Genomic DNA, 16,491 nt, shown 5'->3' on the forward strand with positions numbered 1-16,491 from the left:
TGCCACTGCAGCACAGTGGTTAGCACTTGTGTCACAGCACTGATGACCCAGGTTCAATCCCAGCCCTGGGTCACTGTCTGTGTGGAGTTTACACATTCTCCCCATGTCTGCGTCGGTCTCACACCCACAACCCACAAATGTGCAGGGTAGGTGGATTGGCCACGCTAAATTGCCCCTTAACTGGATAAAAAAAGAATTGGGTACTTTCAAATAAAAAAAACAAGGAGATAAGTGTACACATCATGTATTTGGAAGTCTTGTTGAAGCACGTCCCAGACGGCAGACTGACCTGCTGTCTAACTTCTCACCCAATTAGAAACTTTTGATTCAGAGACAAAAGGAATATCAACTGAGGCAACAGGCATTTCAGTGTTAATGTGCGAAGAATGTTGAATGTGTGATATTTCTACATACACTTTCATTTTATTGGAAGCTTTTGAAATGAGCCCAATACTTCTTTCCTTTCTGTAAAGAAAACTCTGTTTGCTAATGATTTTTAAACTCAGATCTATTTTGTTTTTATTGAGCCATAGAAGAACATGAAATATTTGAAATGTGGCCAAACTGTGCACGGTACCTTTGTGTTTAATCCAGAATTTGAAGGTGATTGATTCACCAACAAGCACAAGACCTGTTCACTTGAATTATTGTAGAGGTAATTAGCAACCTAACATTACGGGTTTCAGTGGAATGGCATGGACATTTTCCCTTTTTTCTGACCTATTATTTCTGTAGTGAGAGAACACACTGTAGGAATGGACCATTGTTTGTCTATCCAAGATTCGCAAAACGCACAAACCAAGGCAGTAAATTGGGACTCACTTAACACAGGGTGGAGGAGAAGTGGCCGGGGGGGGGGGGGTTGCGAGTGCGAGTGAGAGAGAGAGGAGGGCACAGAGAGAGAAAAAGAGGGAGGAGGACACAGAGGAAGAGAGGGAGGGGAATGGATAAGTGGGGGAGGGGGACAGGAGCAGGGAAAGCAAGAACAAATTTTAGTGTTGAAGCTGCTATCTCTCATTCAGCTGTTATCATGTCTGAAACCAAAGGGAATCAATGTTTTCACTCTAAATATTCATTATCAAGATATAAACAAGTCACATTGTCAGTGCAGTTTTACCAGCTGAGATAATGTAATATTTCTTTCATTTTTATAGTTGATAGAATTTTTTAAAAAAGCAAACACGATGGCTTGAAACTCCTGCAAAAACAAGCAAAATTAATTCAAAACTGTAGCCGGGGACTTCATAGAGGGGGGTGGTGGAATTTATTTGTCAGTTTGTATGAGAGTCTTACAGCACCAAAGACCATTCGAACCAGTGTGTCTATGCAAGCTTAGGCTTCTGTTACACAAAATAATTAGTGCTGGCCTGTGTATGAAGAGAAGCCGAGACCGAGGGTGCTCTCATAATTTAAGCCAGGATCAGTTTTCTGGCTAATGTTTGAGCCTAATGCTGCTCAACGTTTCGCCACCCAAAAACTGAAATTGTTTTCATGTTTAATTAAAGGTCCCAAATATATGCAGTCTCCAACTTTAAATTTAAATGACCCAATTCATTTTTTTTTCCCAATTAAGGGGCAATTCGGAGTGGCCAAACCACCTAGCCTGCACACCTTTTTGGGTTGTGGGGGTGAGACCCACACAGACACGGGGAGAATGTGCAAACTCCACACAGACAGTGACCCGGAACCGGGATTGAACCCAGGTCCTCGGTGCCATGAGGCAGCACTGCACCATCGTGCTGCCCCCATGCTCAAATCTTCTGACCATAACCCAGTGGTTGGGTCATATGCTTCTGATTCGAATCGGTCCACAGCAACATGAGGTGTTAATTTACAACAGTCAAATTCAGATGGTTCTCGTTCCAATCTTGCCATTGCAATGAATCTGGACCAAAGCCAAAATATATATTTTTTTTTAATCACTCTCCCCATTCCACATCTTTGCGTGGCCACTCATTGCAGCTTAAGTGGCCATTATTTCTACTGAGCAAAGACAGAGTTTCTGTAAGCATCAGGATAACCTAACTATGTCCACAACAGACACCCACAATGTACATTTTCCAGTGGAAGAGGGATGGGTCAGTGAATTGAGATCAGGAAAAGGGGATAGAAGTTGATCGCATTCTGAATCCATCAGAGGTAAATTTCTGAGCCCTCAATTGCCACTCCCAGAGCCCGGACACCTCCAGCTCAGCACGGCCCGAGGACGGAGCCTGGAACCACCCCCCCATCCCCAGCTCAGCAGAGCCCAGGGACGGAGCCCCAAACCCCACCAGCACAGCACAACCCAGGGACAGAGCCTGGAACCTCCAAACTCAGCAAGGCCCAGGGATGGAGCCCAGGGACAGAGCCTGGGACCTCTTAACTGCGAGGGAAACATTTTGCATCTATATAACTCACTCCAGGATGTGCAAATTTAACAACGTCACATGCATCCTGATGGGTCACATCCATAACACAATGACTAGGCCGTGTGATACATGTCTTGGCACTCACCTTTGCGCTGTATCAAGTGTGAAAGTGTTGACAGGAGTGGTGAACTGGCGTGTGTCCCACAGTCTGGCTTGTCGCTCCCGCATCTGAACGTGATAACAGAGAAGGGGCTATCAGTAACCAGCAAGAGCAGCAGGGGACTTAGTGTCTCACACCACAGCATTGCCTGAACAAACAGGGATAAGAGGAGGGACACTGGATACAGATCCTTCCAGATTTCTGGGGGGAGGGGAGGTTGGCTTCAGAGTGGATCTTGGATGCCAACAAAGCCCATGCCCCATTCAACCACCCTGCAGCTCCCCAGGCAGGCTGCTCAATCCAGAAATCCCTCAATCGTGTCACACAATGCAGGCGCAAGGTCACTGTTCACATACAGTTTGCTTACTTGGGTGTAGGATATGGTATCTGCACACAGGAGCTGGGAAATAGGAAGCAAGATATAGACAAGTACACAACTTATCTGCTAGTTGTGAGATGTATCATTGCTGACTCGATCAGTAAGGCCGAGGATTGGGGATTGACATGCAGCAACAGAAGGAGTTTCCATTTATACTTCTTACGAAAAAACCTTCAGCAATTGTGTACCCCATTTGAAGGGGACAAAACCACGAACAAAAACAAACCAAAACTTTAAAGCAACCTTAAAAAAATAAATTAAAATGACATTCCCGGGTTGCTAACATACTGCAGCCACCCACCCCCACATCACCCATTGGTGGCGGAAGGCCTCAAGTGTACCAACAGTCACTGGGGCTTCCTCACTAGGGGTTCCTGGGCATGGGCGGAGCTAAAGAGAGCTACGCAGTCAGGCTCAATGACCCTTTAGACCATGCCTGGGCATTTTGATGGCTAGTTTCCATTTATGTCACACTTTTCATAACCTCCGAATATTCCAAAGCAGTTCACAGCCTGTACTTTTTGGAAGTGTAGTCACTGTTGTGCAGCAGAAAATGTGACAGGCAATCTGCACACAGCAGGACCCCACAAAATCGTGACGATGACCAGAAAATCTGTTGGCTGAGGAATATATATTCAGCTGGACACTGGAGAGAACATCCCGGTTCTTATTTGTGGGATATCTCATATCGATCGGAGAATGCAGATGGATGTTTAGTTAGGCATCACAGCCAAAACATGGCACCTCAAGTGCAGCGGCTCTTTGTATTGCCCTCTAACAGCCGCACTGCCCGTCTCACTGTGTCGCAGTGCACCCTCCACACTGCCGTCCCGCTGTGTCACGGCGTGCCCTCGCACTGCCCGTCCTGTGTTGTGTCACACCCTCCGCACTGCCTGTACCGCTGTGTTGCAGCGCGCCCTCTGCTCTGCCCACACCGCTGTGTTGCAGAGCGCCCTCCGCACTGCCCGTCCTGTGTTGCGTCATGCCCTCCACACTGCCCGTCCTGTGTTGCGTCATGCCCTCCACACTGCCCGTCCTGTGTTGCGTCACGCCCTCGCAATGCGCATCCTGCTGTGTTGCATCACGCCCTCCGCACTGCCCGTACCGTTGTTGCGGCGCGCCATCCGCACTGCCCGTACCGTTGTTGCGGCGCGCCATCTGCACTGCCCGTACCGCTGTGTTGCAGCGTGCCGTCTGCACTGCTCATCCCACTGTGTTGTGGCTCGCTCTCTGCACTGCCCGTCCCACTGTGTTGTGGCACGCCCTCCGCACTGCCCGTACCGCTGTGTTGCAGCGCACCCTCTGCAATGCTCATCCCACTGTGTTGTGGCTCGCTCTCTGCACTGCCCGTCCCACTGTGTTGTGGCACGCCCTCCGCACTGCCCGTACCGCTGTGTTGCAGCGCACCCTCTGCAATGCTCATCCCACTGTGTTGTGGCTCGCTCTCTGCACTGCCCGTCCCACTGTGTTGTGGCACGCCCTCCGCACTGCCCGTACCGCTGTGTTGCAGCGCGCCCTCTGCACTGCTCATCCCACTGTGTTGTGGCCCGCTCTCTGCACTGCCCGTCCCACTGTGTTGTGGCCCGCTCTCTGCACTGCCCGTCCCACTGTGTTGTGGCACGCCCTCCGCACTGCCCATACCGCTGTGTTGCAGCGCACGCCCCGCACTGCCCATACCGCTGTGTTGCAGTACGCCCTCCGGACTGCCCGTTCCGCTGTGTTGCTGCGCGCCCTCCGGACTGCCCATCCCACCGTGTTGCAGCGCGCCCTCCGCACTGCCCGTACCGCTGTGTTGCAGCGCACCCTCTGCAATGCTCATCCCACTGTGTTGTGGCTCGCTCTCTGCACTGCCCGTCCCACTGTGTTGTGGCACGCCCTCCGCACTGCCCGTACCGCTGTGTTGCAGCGCACCCTCTGCAATGCTCATCCCACTGTGTTGTGGCTCGCTCTCTGCACTGCCCGTCCCACTGTGTTGTGGCACGCCCTCCGCACTGCCCGTACCGCTGTGTTGCAGCGCGCCCTCTGCACTGCTCATCCCACTGTGTTGTGGCCCGCTCTCTGCACTGCCCGTCCCACTGTGTTGTGGCCCGCTCTCTGCACTGCCCGTCCCACTGTGTTGTGGCACGCCCTCCGCACTGCCCATACCGCTGTGTTGCAGCGCACGCCCCGCACTGCCCATACCGCTGTGTTGCAGTACGCCCTCCGGACTGCCCGTTCCGCTGTGTTGCTGCGCGCCCTCCGGACTGCCCATCCCACCGTGTTGCAGCGCGCCCTCCGCACTGCCCGTACCGCTGTGTTGCAGTGCGCCCTCCGCAGTGTTGCGGTGCGCCCTCTGCACTGCCTGTCCGACAGTGTAGTGGCGCGCCCTCTGCACTGCCCGTCCAGCTGTGTTGCAGCACACCCTCTGCTCTGCATTCTATGATTCTATGAAACAGTGCGAGACTGCAGTGAGGTAGTTTATTGCACCGGTGAAATCCCTTGCAACCAGAAAGCTGCTGCTGTCCAGTCAGAGCATTGTTATGTGGAGAGGCACTTGTGTACTGAATCCATTACAGGAGCAGTGAATGTTACCTGGCTAAACCCAGTCGACAGGACAATATCTGATGCATTAAGCCAGATCAGCCGGGAATCCTTGATGTTGTCATGGCCTTGAACACTCTGGAAAGGAAAGAACATTTTAATCTCTCATTCAACCCAACAGTTGGGGAAACAACTCCAGTCCTTCCCCAGTATCCCAGACCCCAGCATCCCAGTCTCCACTCTCCTCCCACCCACCTATTATGCAGCTGACGCCTGCTGCACTATATCTGCTACCTGCTGTCTTCAATAATTACCCAACGGTATCAGGCGCAGCCCACACTGACTGATCCTAGGCCAAAGAAAAGCAGCCATTTTGCTATCTGCACTTGTACAAATGTTTACTGTGACAGAGCAGACACAATCTGATCATGCCCGGCAGATAATCCGAGAAAAGACAAACAGACCAGCTGGATGGAGAGAGCAGGGCCCTTCCCCCACTCAAACTGGCTGCAAAAGTCCCCATAAAATTGTCACCTTTCCCATTCTAATCAGCTGGAGAAGACCCTTCAGAATTTAGATCTTTTCTTTATCCCACAAGTCTTCATTTTTAAAAATTGATTCTCAGGATCTGGCATCACAGGCAAGGTGATCAAATGTTACCCATCCCTAGTCCCTCTGAACTCAGTGACTTGCGAGGTTATTTGGAGAGCAGCTAAGAGTCAACCATGTGGGGCTCAGATTGATGGCAAGTTTCATTCCCCAAATAACACAACTGAACCAGATGGCTTTTTACAGCAATCTGACAGCTTCACGGTCACTTTATACATCAGCTTTTCACTGGCTAATGTTTTAAACAGGCTTCAAATTCACAATCTGCCTGGGTGGAGATTTAAAAACTAGTCCTCTGGATTACTGGTCCAGGAGCATTGCCGGTATTGTGGCGACATGTTCACAGGACTGAAAGCAGAATAGGAACTATAGCTGGCCAGGATTGCCACAGCCAATCCTTCGCTGCCAGCGTGTTGCTCACTGAGAGGCCAGTGCGCTCGTTCCGGCTGATCATTTTACTTGGAATGTGAGAGATAAACAAACTGTCAGGCAAACTCCCCACCCTCTGAGAAAGCCGTGTTCACTGCGTTTCATTGTTTGGGTTGAAAGAAATAATATTCGTACAGCACCCTTCATGACCACTGGATGCCCAAAAGCACTTTAGTCAATGAGGTCTCTGAAGTATAGTCACTGCTGTAATGTAGAAAAGTTTGCACACAACAAGCCCCTCTGTGCCCTCCCTCTCCTTCCTCAAGACCCACCACTCCTACTGAGGTTTCAGGCTCTCAGATCATTGCCTCTTTAGTTCAATATCTATTTTTCCTTATCCCAGTGAAGCCCTGATTACAGTAAAGTAAAATAGAAGCTAGTGATATTGACCACACACCCAGTACTCCATAATTGGATTAAATGGAAGTTTATTAGAAAGGTACAGCAATTATCATGGAGGATTTTAATCTACACACAGACGAGAATAATCAGATGGGCAAAGGTAGCATAGATAGCAAATTCATAAAATGTCTATGAGATCAGCATGTTCTGGAGACAACCAGGGAAAAGGCTATACTCAACCTGGTATTGTGCAATGAAATAGGATTAACTAATCACCTCATAGATGAAGGTACCCCGAGTAGGAGTGATCATATGATTGAATTTTATATTCAATTTAAGGGAGAGAAGAGTGGGTCTAAGACCAGCATTTTAAACAAGGGCATATAAATGAGAGCATGGGACCAGTGCAATTAAGCTGGCAGAAGGGGATATTTCAGAGTACACAGAATAGATATGTCCCAACAAGAAAGAAACATTTCAAGGGAGGATCTGGAATCATAGAATCCCCAGTGAAGAAGGAGGCCACTCAGCCCATCAAGTATGCACAGACCCTCCGAAACAGCACCCTAACTAAGCACACTCCCCCGTCCTATCCCCATAACCCCACCTTACCTTTTGGGGCAATTTAACATGACCAATCCACCTAACCTGCACATCTTTGAGCACCTGGTGGAAACCCATGCAGACATGGGGAGAACGTGCAAACTCCACACAGACAGTCACCCAAGGCTGGAATTGAACCCCGGCCCCTAGCACTAAGAGGCAACAGTGCTAACCACTGTGCCACCATGCCATCTCTAGCATCTATGGCCAACTAAAAAAGTTAAAGACAGTATCAAACTTAAAGAAAAAGCATTTAATTGCACAAAGATGAGTGGCAGGAAAGATTGGATAGAAAATAAGGAATAGGGGGCAGCACGGTGGCACAGTGGATTAGCACTGTGGCCTCACGGCACCAAGGTCCCAGGTTCGATCCCTGCTCTGGGTCACTGTCCAGGTGGAGTTTGCACATTCTCCCAGTGTTTGCGTCAGTTTCGCCCTCACAACCCAAAGATGTGCAAGCTAGGTGGATTGGCCACACTAAATTGCCCCTTAATTGGAAAAAATGAATTGGGTACTCTAAATTTATTTTTTTTAATTTAAAAAAGAACATAAGGAACAGCAAAGAATGATTAAAAGATTAATAAGGTGCGAAAAATTGGAGTACGAGAGAAAGCTAGCTAGAAATAGAAAGACAGTTAGTAAGTTTCTACAAATATTTTAAAAAGAAAAGTGTTAAAGTGAGCGTTAGTCCAATAGAAAGTGAGTCTGGGGAGTTACGAATGGAAAATATGGAGATGGCAAATTAATTGAACTGGTATTTTGAATCAGCCTTCACTACAGAGGATACAAGTAACAGACCAGAAATGGTTGTAAATCAGGAATTGAAAGAAACTCAAGCAATTAGCTATTCATTTGAAAAGGGAGGGAGATAGAAAGCAGGAAACTATAGGCCAGTTAGCTTATCAGTCATAGAAAAATGTTAGGAGCAAGAAATTCTAACAGAGCACTTAGATAAATTCAAGGTAATCTGGCAGAATTAACACGGTTTTGTGAAAGGGAAATTCTTTGGAGTTCTTTGAAATAGTAACAGGTGCTGTGGGAAACCAGTAGATGTACTGTACTTAGATTTTCTGAAAACATTCGATAACGTTCCTCACCCACGGTTATCGAGGAAAATAAGTGCTCATGATGCCATCTCTGCTCATGATGGCATGAATAAAAGATTGGCTAGCTAATAGGAAACAGTAGGCATGGGTCATTTTCTGGCTGGCAGAATGCGACAAATGGTGCCTCGTGGATCTGTGTTTGACCTCAACTCTTTACAATTCATAACGGATTTGAATGATATGGTTGCTAAATTCGCTGTTGACACAAAAATAAGTTGTGAAGAGACATAAGGAGGCTAAAGTTGTTTATAGATAGGTTGGGCGAGTGGGCAAAGATCTAGCAAATGGAGTACAATGTGGGAAAATGTGGTTTATTTATTATAAATTTAGAGTAACCAATTTTCTTTTTCAGTCAAGGGGAAATTTAGCATGGCCAATTATCCTACCTTGCACATCTTTTTGTGTTGTGGGGGTGGGACCCACATTGACACGGAGAGAATGTACAAATTCCACACGGACAGTGACTCGGGGGCAGGATAGAACAGAGGTTCTCGTCGCCATGAGGCAGCAGTGTTGACCACTGGCCACCATGTTGCACTGGGAAAATATGAGGTCGTCCTGATAGGATAAATACAAAAGCAGATTATCCAAACGGTGAGCGATTGCAGAGCTAAGATACAGAGGGATTTGAATAGCCTTATGCACAAATCAGAAAGGTTAGTATGTCGATGCTGCAGTAATTATCAAAGCAAAAAGAATGTTATTGTTTATTGCTAGGAGAATTGAATAAAAAAGTGGGGAGATTATGCTTCAGTTATGCAAGGCATTGGTTAGACCCCATCTGGAGTACTGCGTAGTACTGGTCTCCTTATTTAAGGAAAACATGTAAATGTGTTAGAAGCAGTACAGAGAAGGTTTACTAGGTCAATACCTGAAATGGACAAGTTGTCTTACGAGGAAAGGTTGGACAAGTTAGGCTTGCATCCGCTGGTGATAAGATCAAGAGGCGACTTGATTGAAACATACAAGATCCTGAAGAGAGTTACAGAGCAGATGTGGAAAGGATGTTTACTCTCATTGAATAATCTAGAACTAGGGGCCATGGTTTAAAAGGGTCACCCATTCAAGATCGAGATTAGGGAAAATGTTCTCTCTCAAGAGGGTTAAGACACTTTGGAATTCTCTTCCTCAAAAGGTGGTCGAGGCAGAGTCTTTGAATATCTTTAAGGCAAAAGTAATAGATTCTTGATAAGCAAGGAGGTGAAAAGTTATTGGTGGTAAGCAGGAATGTGAAGTTGAGGTTAAAATGAGATCAGCCACGATATTATTGAATGGCGGGACAGGCTTGAGGGACTGAGTGGTTTACTCATCCTGCTCCTAATTCGTATATTCATAATCAAACTATTAGCAAGTTAAGGACTCTTTCTTTAATAATAATCTTTATCGTCACAAGTAGGTTTACATTAAGTGACTGAGAAAAGCCCCTAGTCGCCACATTCCGGCGCCTGTTCGGGTACGCAGAGGGAGAATTCAGAATGTCCAATTCACCTAACAGCACATCTTTTGGGACATGTAGGAGGAAACCAGACCACCTGGAGGAAACCCACGAGAACGTGCAGACTCCGCACAGACAGTGACCCAAGCCGGGAATCGAACCTGGGACTCTGGCGCTGTGAAGCCATAGTGCTAACCACTATGCTGCCGCACTGCCCACTGTTACAGCTAACCCTGACCGTGAATGCACTGATTTAATAGCTGCACAGCTTCTAGTCACTTTAAACTAATACAGCAGAGATGGAAAAATATCAACTTTGGCCTGCCTCCGAGAGAGTGCAACAACAACCTGCTGTCCTCCCACTTCACTCAATATCTGCCATTATCCACATAATTAAACTACACAAAAGCCTTTTGATTCGGTTGGGCCCATCTAATAGGCCTGGACTCTTGTCAACAGCAGCACCTGGAAATCGGTGTTCAACTTTAGGTGGCTTGACTCTCACTGACTCCAACCCATCTTATAAACATACTGACAGGCAGCTGAAGAGAGTGGTCCACCCTCCCTCCCCTCTCCCTGTCTGTCAGTCTCCTCACAGGAGAAAATCCAGGGTCAGTAAAGGAAAGACAACTCTGGACACTCTCCCTTTGGCCCCATCAGGTGATCGAAACCAGTGTCTTGTTATGCTCTTGGCGTAGCACAAGCGGCTTCCTTGATGTTCACTCTGACAAAGGAAGGTTCAGACGTGGAGATAACTTCAACACGTTTATTGAACTATTTACAATTCTCCTACTCGGGTTCGCCACTACTGTTAATCCTTCTATAGCTACTCAGACTGACAAACCAGTCTGCTACAATCCAGGTGGTGGGTGTGATGTTGAATCAACCCTGTGTCTGTACTCGGAGTGTCTCCACTGGAAAGAGGAAGATCATGTGTGCTGTGTCCATATGGGTTGGTGTAATGCCCCCTGTGGTAGTGTCATCTCTGTGTGTATCGTGAATGCCCATTGGTCGTGTCCTATCTTATTGACCTATTGGTTGCGTCTGTGTGTCATGTCTTTGGTGCTCCCTCTAGTGTCTAGCTAGTTTAAGTGTACTTACATTAACCCCTTGTGTATCTAGAGTGATGCATATCACCACAACCAGCTCAGGAGATCACAAGATCCTGTGCAAGGCAAAGAGGGAGAGAGTCCCAAATTCAGACAGTGCCAGCAGCCCTTGCGGAGGTGGGAAATCTGGCCACCTTTGCACTCAAAACATTAATTCTTCTGTATTTCAATCTCCACTCCCAAGACTTTGTGGAATCTCAGGATACCCAAAATGACTGAAGCAGTTAAAGGCGAGACAGGTCACAAACACACAAGCACATGGGAGTTGTTATTCAGAGGTTGCAAAAACAGACTGAGTGAGTGAGATGTGGCAGATCTCTATGGAACATACTAATGGCACAGATTAGAATTAAGGCCTAAGCAGGCTGACTGATCACCAGGGCTGAAGTAACAACTCCATTATAAGGAATGTCCTGGGGCAGGAGCTCCAGCACAGCCAGAATGATGACTGTTTATATAGGGAGCTCTTGTATCCAGCACTACCCAAAATACCACACATTCCAAGGCTAGCCAAGCCTGTTTCCCTCAGTGATTTCCATGACAACGCTTCCGGGCCAAGGAGTCTGTGCTCTGTGCAATGTCAGCCCAGAATTGGGGTTGCACAGAGAGCTCTTGCAAGGGCTTGGCCAATATAATGAGAAAAATCCAGATTTACATATTATTAACCATGAGATCTCTGCCTCCTGCGACACTAGAGCAGATAGTTAGGCGTAGTTTACTCAGGGGCTGCTGCCAAAGGTAAACATTCAGGCATCTGGTAAAACTGCACTGCAATAAGCAAGAGCTTTTCCGAAACATTTATCATGTGTGTTCTGTGATCATGACAGCCGCAGTCCTCACTCAGCACCTGACCTGATTCACCTTACCCCCGAATGCAAATTCAGCCCCCCCCCCCATTTACATCCCCCAGTCTGAAAACTCACCCACTTTTCTTATTCCATGATGCAAAAACACTCTGCATCATACCTAGAATTGAAGGCAGCCAGTCAGCCTCTCTAACTAGTGGAGAGGGGAAGATGGGGAGAAAGTGGAGGAGGGCTGAGGGAGAAAGGTGGCAGGAGAGAGGAGTAGAAGTCACATCCTGTTCTTAGATTGAAGTGTGACTCACTTCAGTGACATGGTTCAACTGCCTGTGTCTCAACAGATCTGTACCCCATTCCAGCCATAAAACTAACAACCAAAATGAAATAGAGGACCCCTTATCATGAGAACTGGAAGTTCGGGACCTTTCCAAACGTTCATGCCTCTGATCTGTGATTGTGGGAAGTTCTCATGAGAAGCAGCAAGCAGCATTCAGCCTTTAACGGCAGGAGGGAGGAGGTCATTGGCACTCAGTGGATGGAACTCAGCCGTGAGTCCTAATACAAGCCAGGTGTTTGGCACAAGAACACATCTGCACAAACCACTGCCTGGGAGAAGGAGGGGAGGGGGGGGGGGGGAGACATAAAGCAATTTTGTAATTATTACAGCATATCCACTGGGCCCCTGGAAAAACACACACCCACTCACATTACTGACACACAAGGAACTGCAGAATCAGGATTTGCAAACAGCTCAGTTACCCACAGCCCTGGCACAGTAATCAGATTTTGTGGTATTGGACATGCAGAGATCTTGTGGGTTTAAACTGTACTGCGTTGCCTTCACCAGAGCTGAGCCCCACCTTGTGATTGCGTGGCAGCTGCTTCAACCTTTTCATCTCCAAAATCAGCCGTTTCCACAGGCGACAAAAACAAACCAAACTATCAACGCCCCAGTTCAGGGGGTTTTAGAAGGAGAGGACATCTATAACCCTTGCTACACTAACAAAAATCAATGTAAAGTGACTTTTATGCTCTATCATGCCCATGCTACACCTCTCCCAGGAATGTTTGCAGAGACAGCGTAGTGCAATCTTTACGCTGTATCTAACCCACAACCCAAAGATGTACAGATTAGGTGGATTGGCAACACTAAATTGCCCCTTAATTGGAGAAAATATAATTGGGTACTCTTAAATTATTTTTTTTAATATTCTGTATCCAAGAGTTGCACCTACTCCAAGCGTGTTTGATGGTAGAGGGAGCTGGTATCTAACCAGTTTTGGGTAATGCCCATGGGTACCCAGTGTCAACAATGGATCATTGCATTACTCACTCAGTGAACTCGAAATACACCCAAAATGTGAAGCATTAAGATTATGGCGCAATGATGGACAAATGAACCATAGTTTCATGTTACTTCTTCTGATCCCTCTGCACTCAGTCTATTCATAGAGGATGGAAAAAAAGATTGGATATATTTATTCATTAATGGGATGCGGATCTGGCTGACAAGACCAGCATTTACTGTTCATCCCAAATTACTCTGGAGATGGTAGCGGTGATTCACCTGCAATACAGCTGGTGTAGATACACCCACAGTATTGTTAGGAAGCAAGTTTCTGGATTTTGACCTAGCGACAGTGAAGTAATGCCAATATTTTTCCAAGTCAGGATGACATGACCAGGAGGGGAAATTGCAGTTGGTGTTCTCATGCTCCTGCTGCTCTTATTCTCCTAGATGGTAGAGATTGCAAGTTTGGAAGGTGCTGTCCAAGGAACCTTGTTAAGTTGTCACAGTGCATTTTAAAGATACACTGCTGCAACTAACCTTTGCTGGTGGACAGTATGAATGTTTAAGGTGATAGATAGGTTGACAATCAAGCTGGCTACTTGGTCCTTAGTGGTATTGAGCTCAAGTGTATTTGGAGCTGTACATATCTCCAAGTGGGAAAGTTCCATCACACTCCTGGCTTGTGCCTTGTAGATGGTGGGCAAGCTTTGGGGAGTGAAGACCAAAGTCATTTTGTGCAGATTTTCCGAGCCTCTGAACCTGCTCTTGTAACCACGGTTTGTACACAGATGACCCAGTTAATTTTCTTGTGAATAGCAACCCCAAGGATATTGGTAGTGGGGAACTCAGTGATGTACTATTGATGTCATGTGGAGGTGAGTGGACTCTCTCTTCTTGGAAATGGTCATTGCCTAGCTCTTAGGTGGCATGAGCACTACTTTAGCAATCCAAGCCTGAATGCTGCCCAAATCTTGTCGCATGTGGACACAGATTGCTTCAATATCTGAGGAATCATGGATGGTACTGAAAACTGTGATCATCGAACTTACCACTCAATGTGAAAACAGGACTTGATTCTCAGGTCACCATTGTAAATTTGACTAGGCAGTAGGTTGGTCACTGGATCGGCAATGAACATGGGTAGGAGAATTTATATGTAGGGAGATTGAAAGGAATGATTTGAAGTGGGGAAGGACAAGGGAAGCCGAGACTGAAACCATTAAGGGCGAGACGTTACTCAGTGTAGAGGCTGTGGGATGAAGGGAGCGATTGGTACGCCAACGATAAATTTGGAATGAATCAACAGGATACAAGGAATTAACAGAAGCAAGACAGGCAGAATAAAGTGAGGTGTTTAAAAGTCCAGAGAGGTGGGGAGAGGGACCAAGATGTCACTGTGAGAAAGGCCTCAGCATTACAGAGAGAGCTTGGTTGGATCAAGAGGTGGAAGGCAAGACCAGAAGGGGCAGCATTACTATGTGCCAAGCTTCAGCCAAAAAAGGGTGTTGTTACCATCACTCATAATAAGGCTATGAATGGTCAGGGTTTGGTCCATGGAGTGAGCTGAGATTCTAGAGGGAACTACGGAGTGGAACAATGATCCACTGTCAGAGTCCGAAGTGATAATGGTCAGCATGGTGAGAGGGAGGGAATGAAGGTTGGTGAGATTAGGTCCCAGTGAGCTCACTTGCAGGGACGTCAACCAAACAGAGAATTGGGTTGCTGGTGATAAAGAGGTAGTAAAGAGCATCTCAACAGGCCCTTTGGAGAATGCCAAGAGAAGCATCTAGGGTATCCGAGGTGGGGGACTGAAGCCAAACCTTGAACTGCTGTACAAATCTCTGTCAAAATAATAACTTCACCGCAGGCATGTCTCAACCCATACCAGCCTCCCCGAACAGGCGCCGGAATGTTGCGACTAGGGGCTTTTCACAGTAACTTCATTTGAAGCCTACTTGTGACAATAAGTGATTTTCATTTCATTTCATTTCAGCTTCCCACTCCTACCACCAAGGGGATACAGGACAGGGTAGTTTCCAGAATGTGGGCAGGAGAAGGGAGGGTTTCTGACATTTATAAGGAACTCATGTGGTTAGAGGAAACGCAGACTGAGGAGCTGAAACGCAAATGGGAAGAGGAGTTAGGAGGAGAGATAGAGGATCGTCTCTGAGCAGATGCGCTGAGTCGAGTCAACACGTCTACATGTGCCAGGGTCAGCCTGATACAGTTTAAGGTCGTTCACCAGGCCCACATGACAGTGGCCCAGATGGGCAGGTTCTTTGGGGTAGAAGATAGCTGTGCAAGGTGTGCGGGAGGACCAGCGAACCATGTCCATATGTTCTGGGCATACCCAAAGCTTCGGGGATTTTGGCCGGGGTTTGCGGATGTCACGTCCAAGGTGTTAAAAGCAAGGGTGGCACCGAGTCCAGAGGTGGCGATTTTCAGAGTGTCGGATGACCCGGGAATCCAGGAGGAGAGAGAGGCAAACGTTCTGGTCTTTGCTTCCCTGGTAGCCCAGAGATGGATACTATTAGCTTGAAAGGATCAAAGCCCCCAAAGTCAGAGACCTGGCGACTGACATGGCCAGCTTTCTCTGTCTGGAGAAAATCAAGTTCGCCCTGAGAGGGTCAATGTTAGGGTTCGTCCAGAGGTGGCAGCCGTTCGTCAACTTCTTTGGGGAAAATTGAGGGGGGGTTAGTTTAGTTTAGAGTAGGGCGTTAGTAAAGGTGGGACCTGTGAGGGAGGAAGACGTCTTTTGCACTATGTTTATATTTGTATGTACATTGTTTCTTCTGTTGTTGTTAGAAAACCATAAATACCTGAATAAAATGTTTATAATAAAAAAAATAATAACTGCACACAGGCAGAGATCGACAATACCTGCCCAAGCCCATCGAGTGCTGATGAGGAAGCCCAAGCCGAATGAGCCGCCCAGGGCGGTGCTGGTCTGTTTTCACCGCTTCGTTGACCGTGAGTGTGTGCTGAGATGGGCGAAGGAAGAGAGGAGCAGCAAGGGGGAGAATGCAGTGATTCGGATTTATCAGGACTGGAGTGCGGAGGTGGCAAAGAGAAGGGCTGGTTTTTAATCGGACGAAGGCAGTGCTTCACAAGAAGGGGGTGAAGTTTGGCCTGTTACAGCCGGCACACCTCTGGGTCACTTACAAAGATCGCCAGCTCTACTTTGATTCCCTGGAGGATGCCTGGGCCTTCGTCCAGGCAGAGAAGTTGGACTTGAACTGAGGACTGGGGGGCTGGGGACTGATGTACATAATCCGGAGGCTTTGTCCTCCGTGGTATCCTATCGATTTTCTGATTGTGGTTTTAATGTCTTTTTGCCCTTTTTTTTTTGCTTTT

The 16,491-nt window shown here is 47.4% G+C and overlaps 1 protein-coding gene across 1 annotated transcript in view; it reads right to left on the reverse strand.

Moving 5' to 3' along the window:
* coro7 (coronin 7) overlaps positions 1-16,491 on the reverse strand; it is a 177,975-nt gene that overhangs the window by 113,844 nt on the left and 47,640 nt on the right. Inside the window, exons 9-10 of the mRNA XM_038820896.1 lie at positions 5,462-5,548; positions 2,497-2,579 (exon numbers count right to left, since the gene is read on the reverse strand). Coding sequence (XP_038676824.1) covers positions 2,497-2,579; positions 5,462-5,548 — 170 coding nt within the window. The remainder of the gene's footprint in view (positions 1-2,496; positions 2,580-5,461; positions 5,549-16,491) is intronic.

This window comes from Scyliorhinus canicula, chromosome 15 (genome assembly GCF_902713615.1).
Source record: "Scyliorhinus canicula chromosome 15, sScyCan1.1, whole genome shotgun sequence".
Taxonomy (NCBI): domain Eukaryota; kingdom Metazoa; phylum Chordata; class Chondrichthyes; order Carcharhiniformes; family Scyliorhinidae; genus Scyliorhinus; species Scyliorhinus canicula.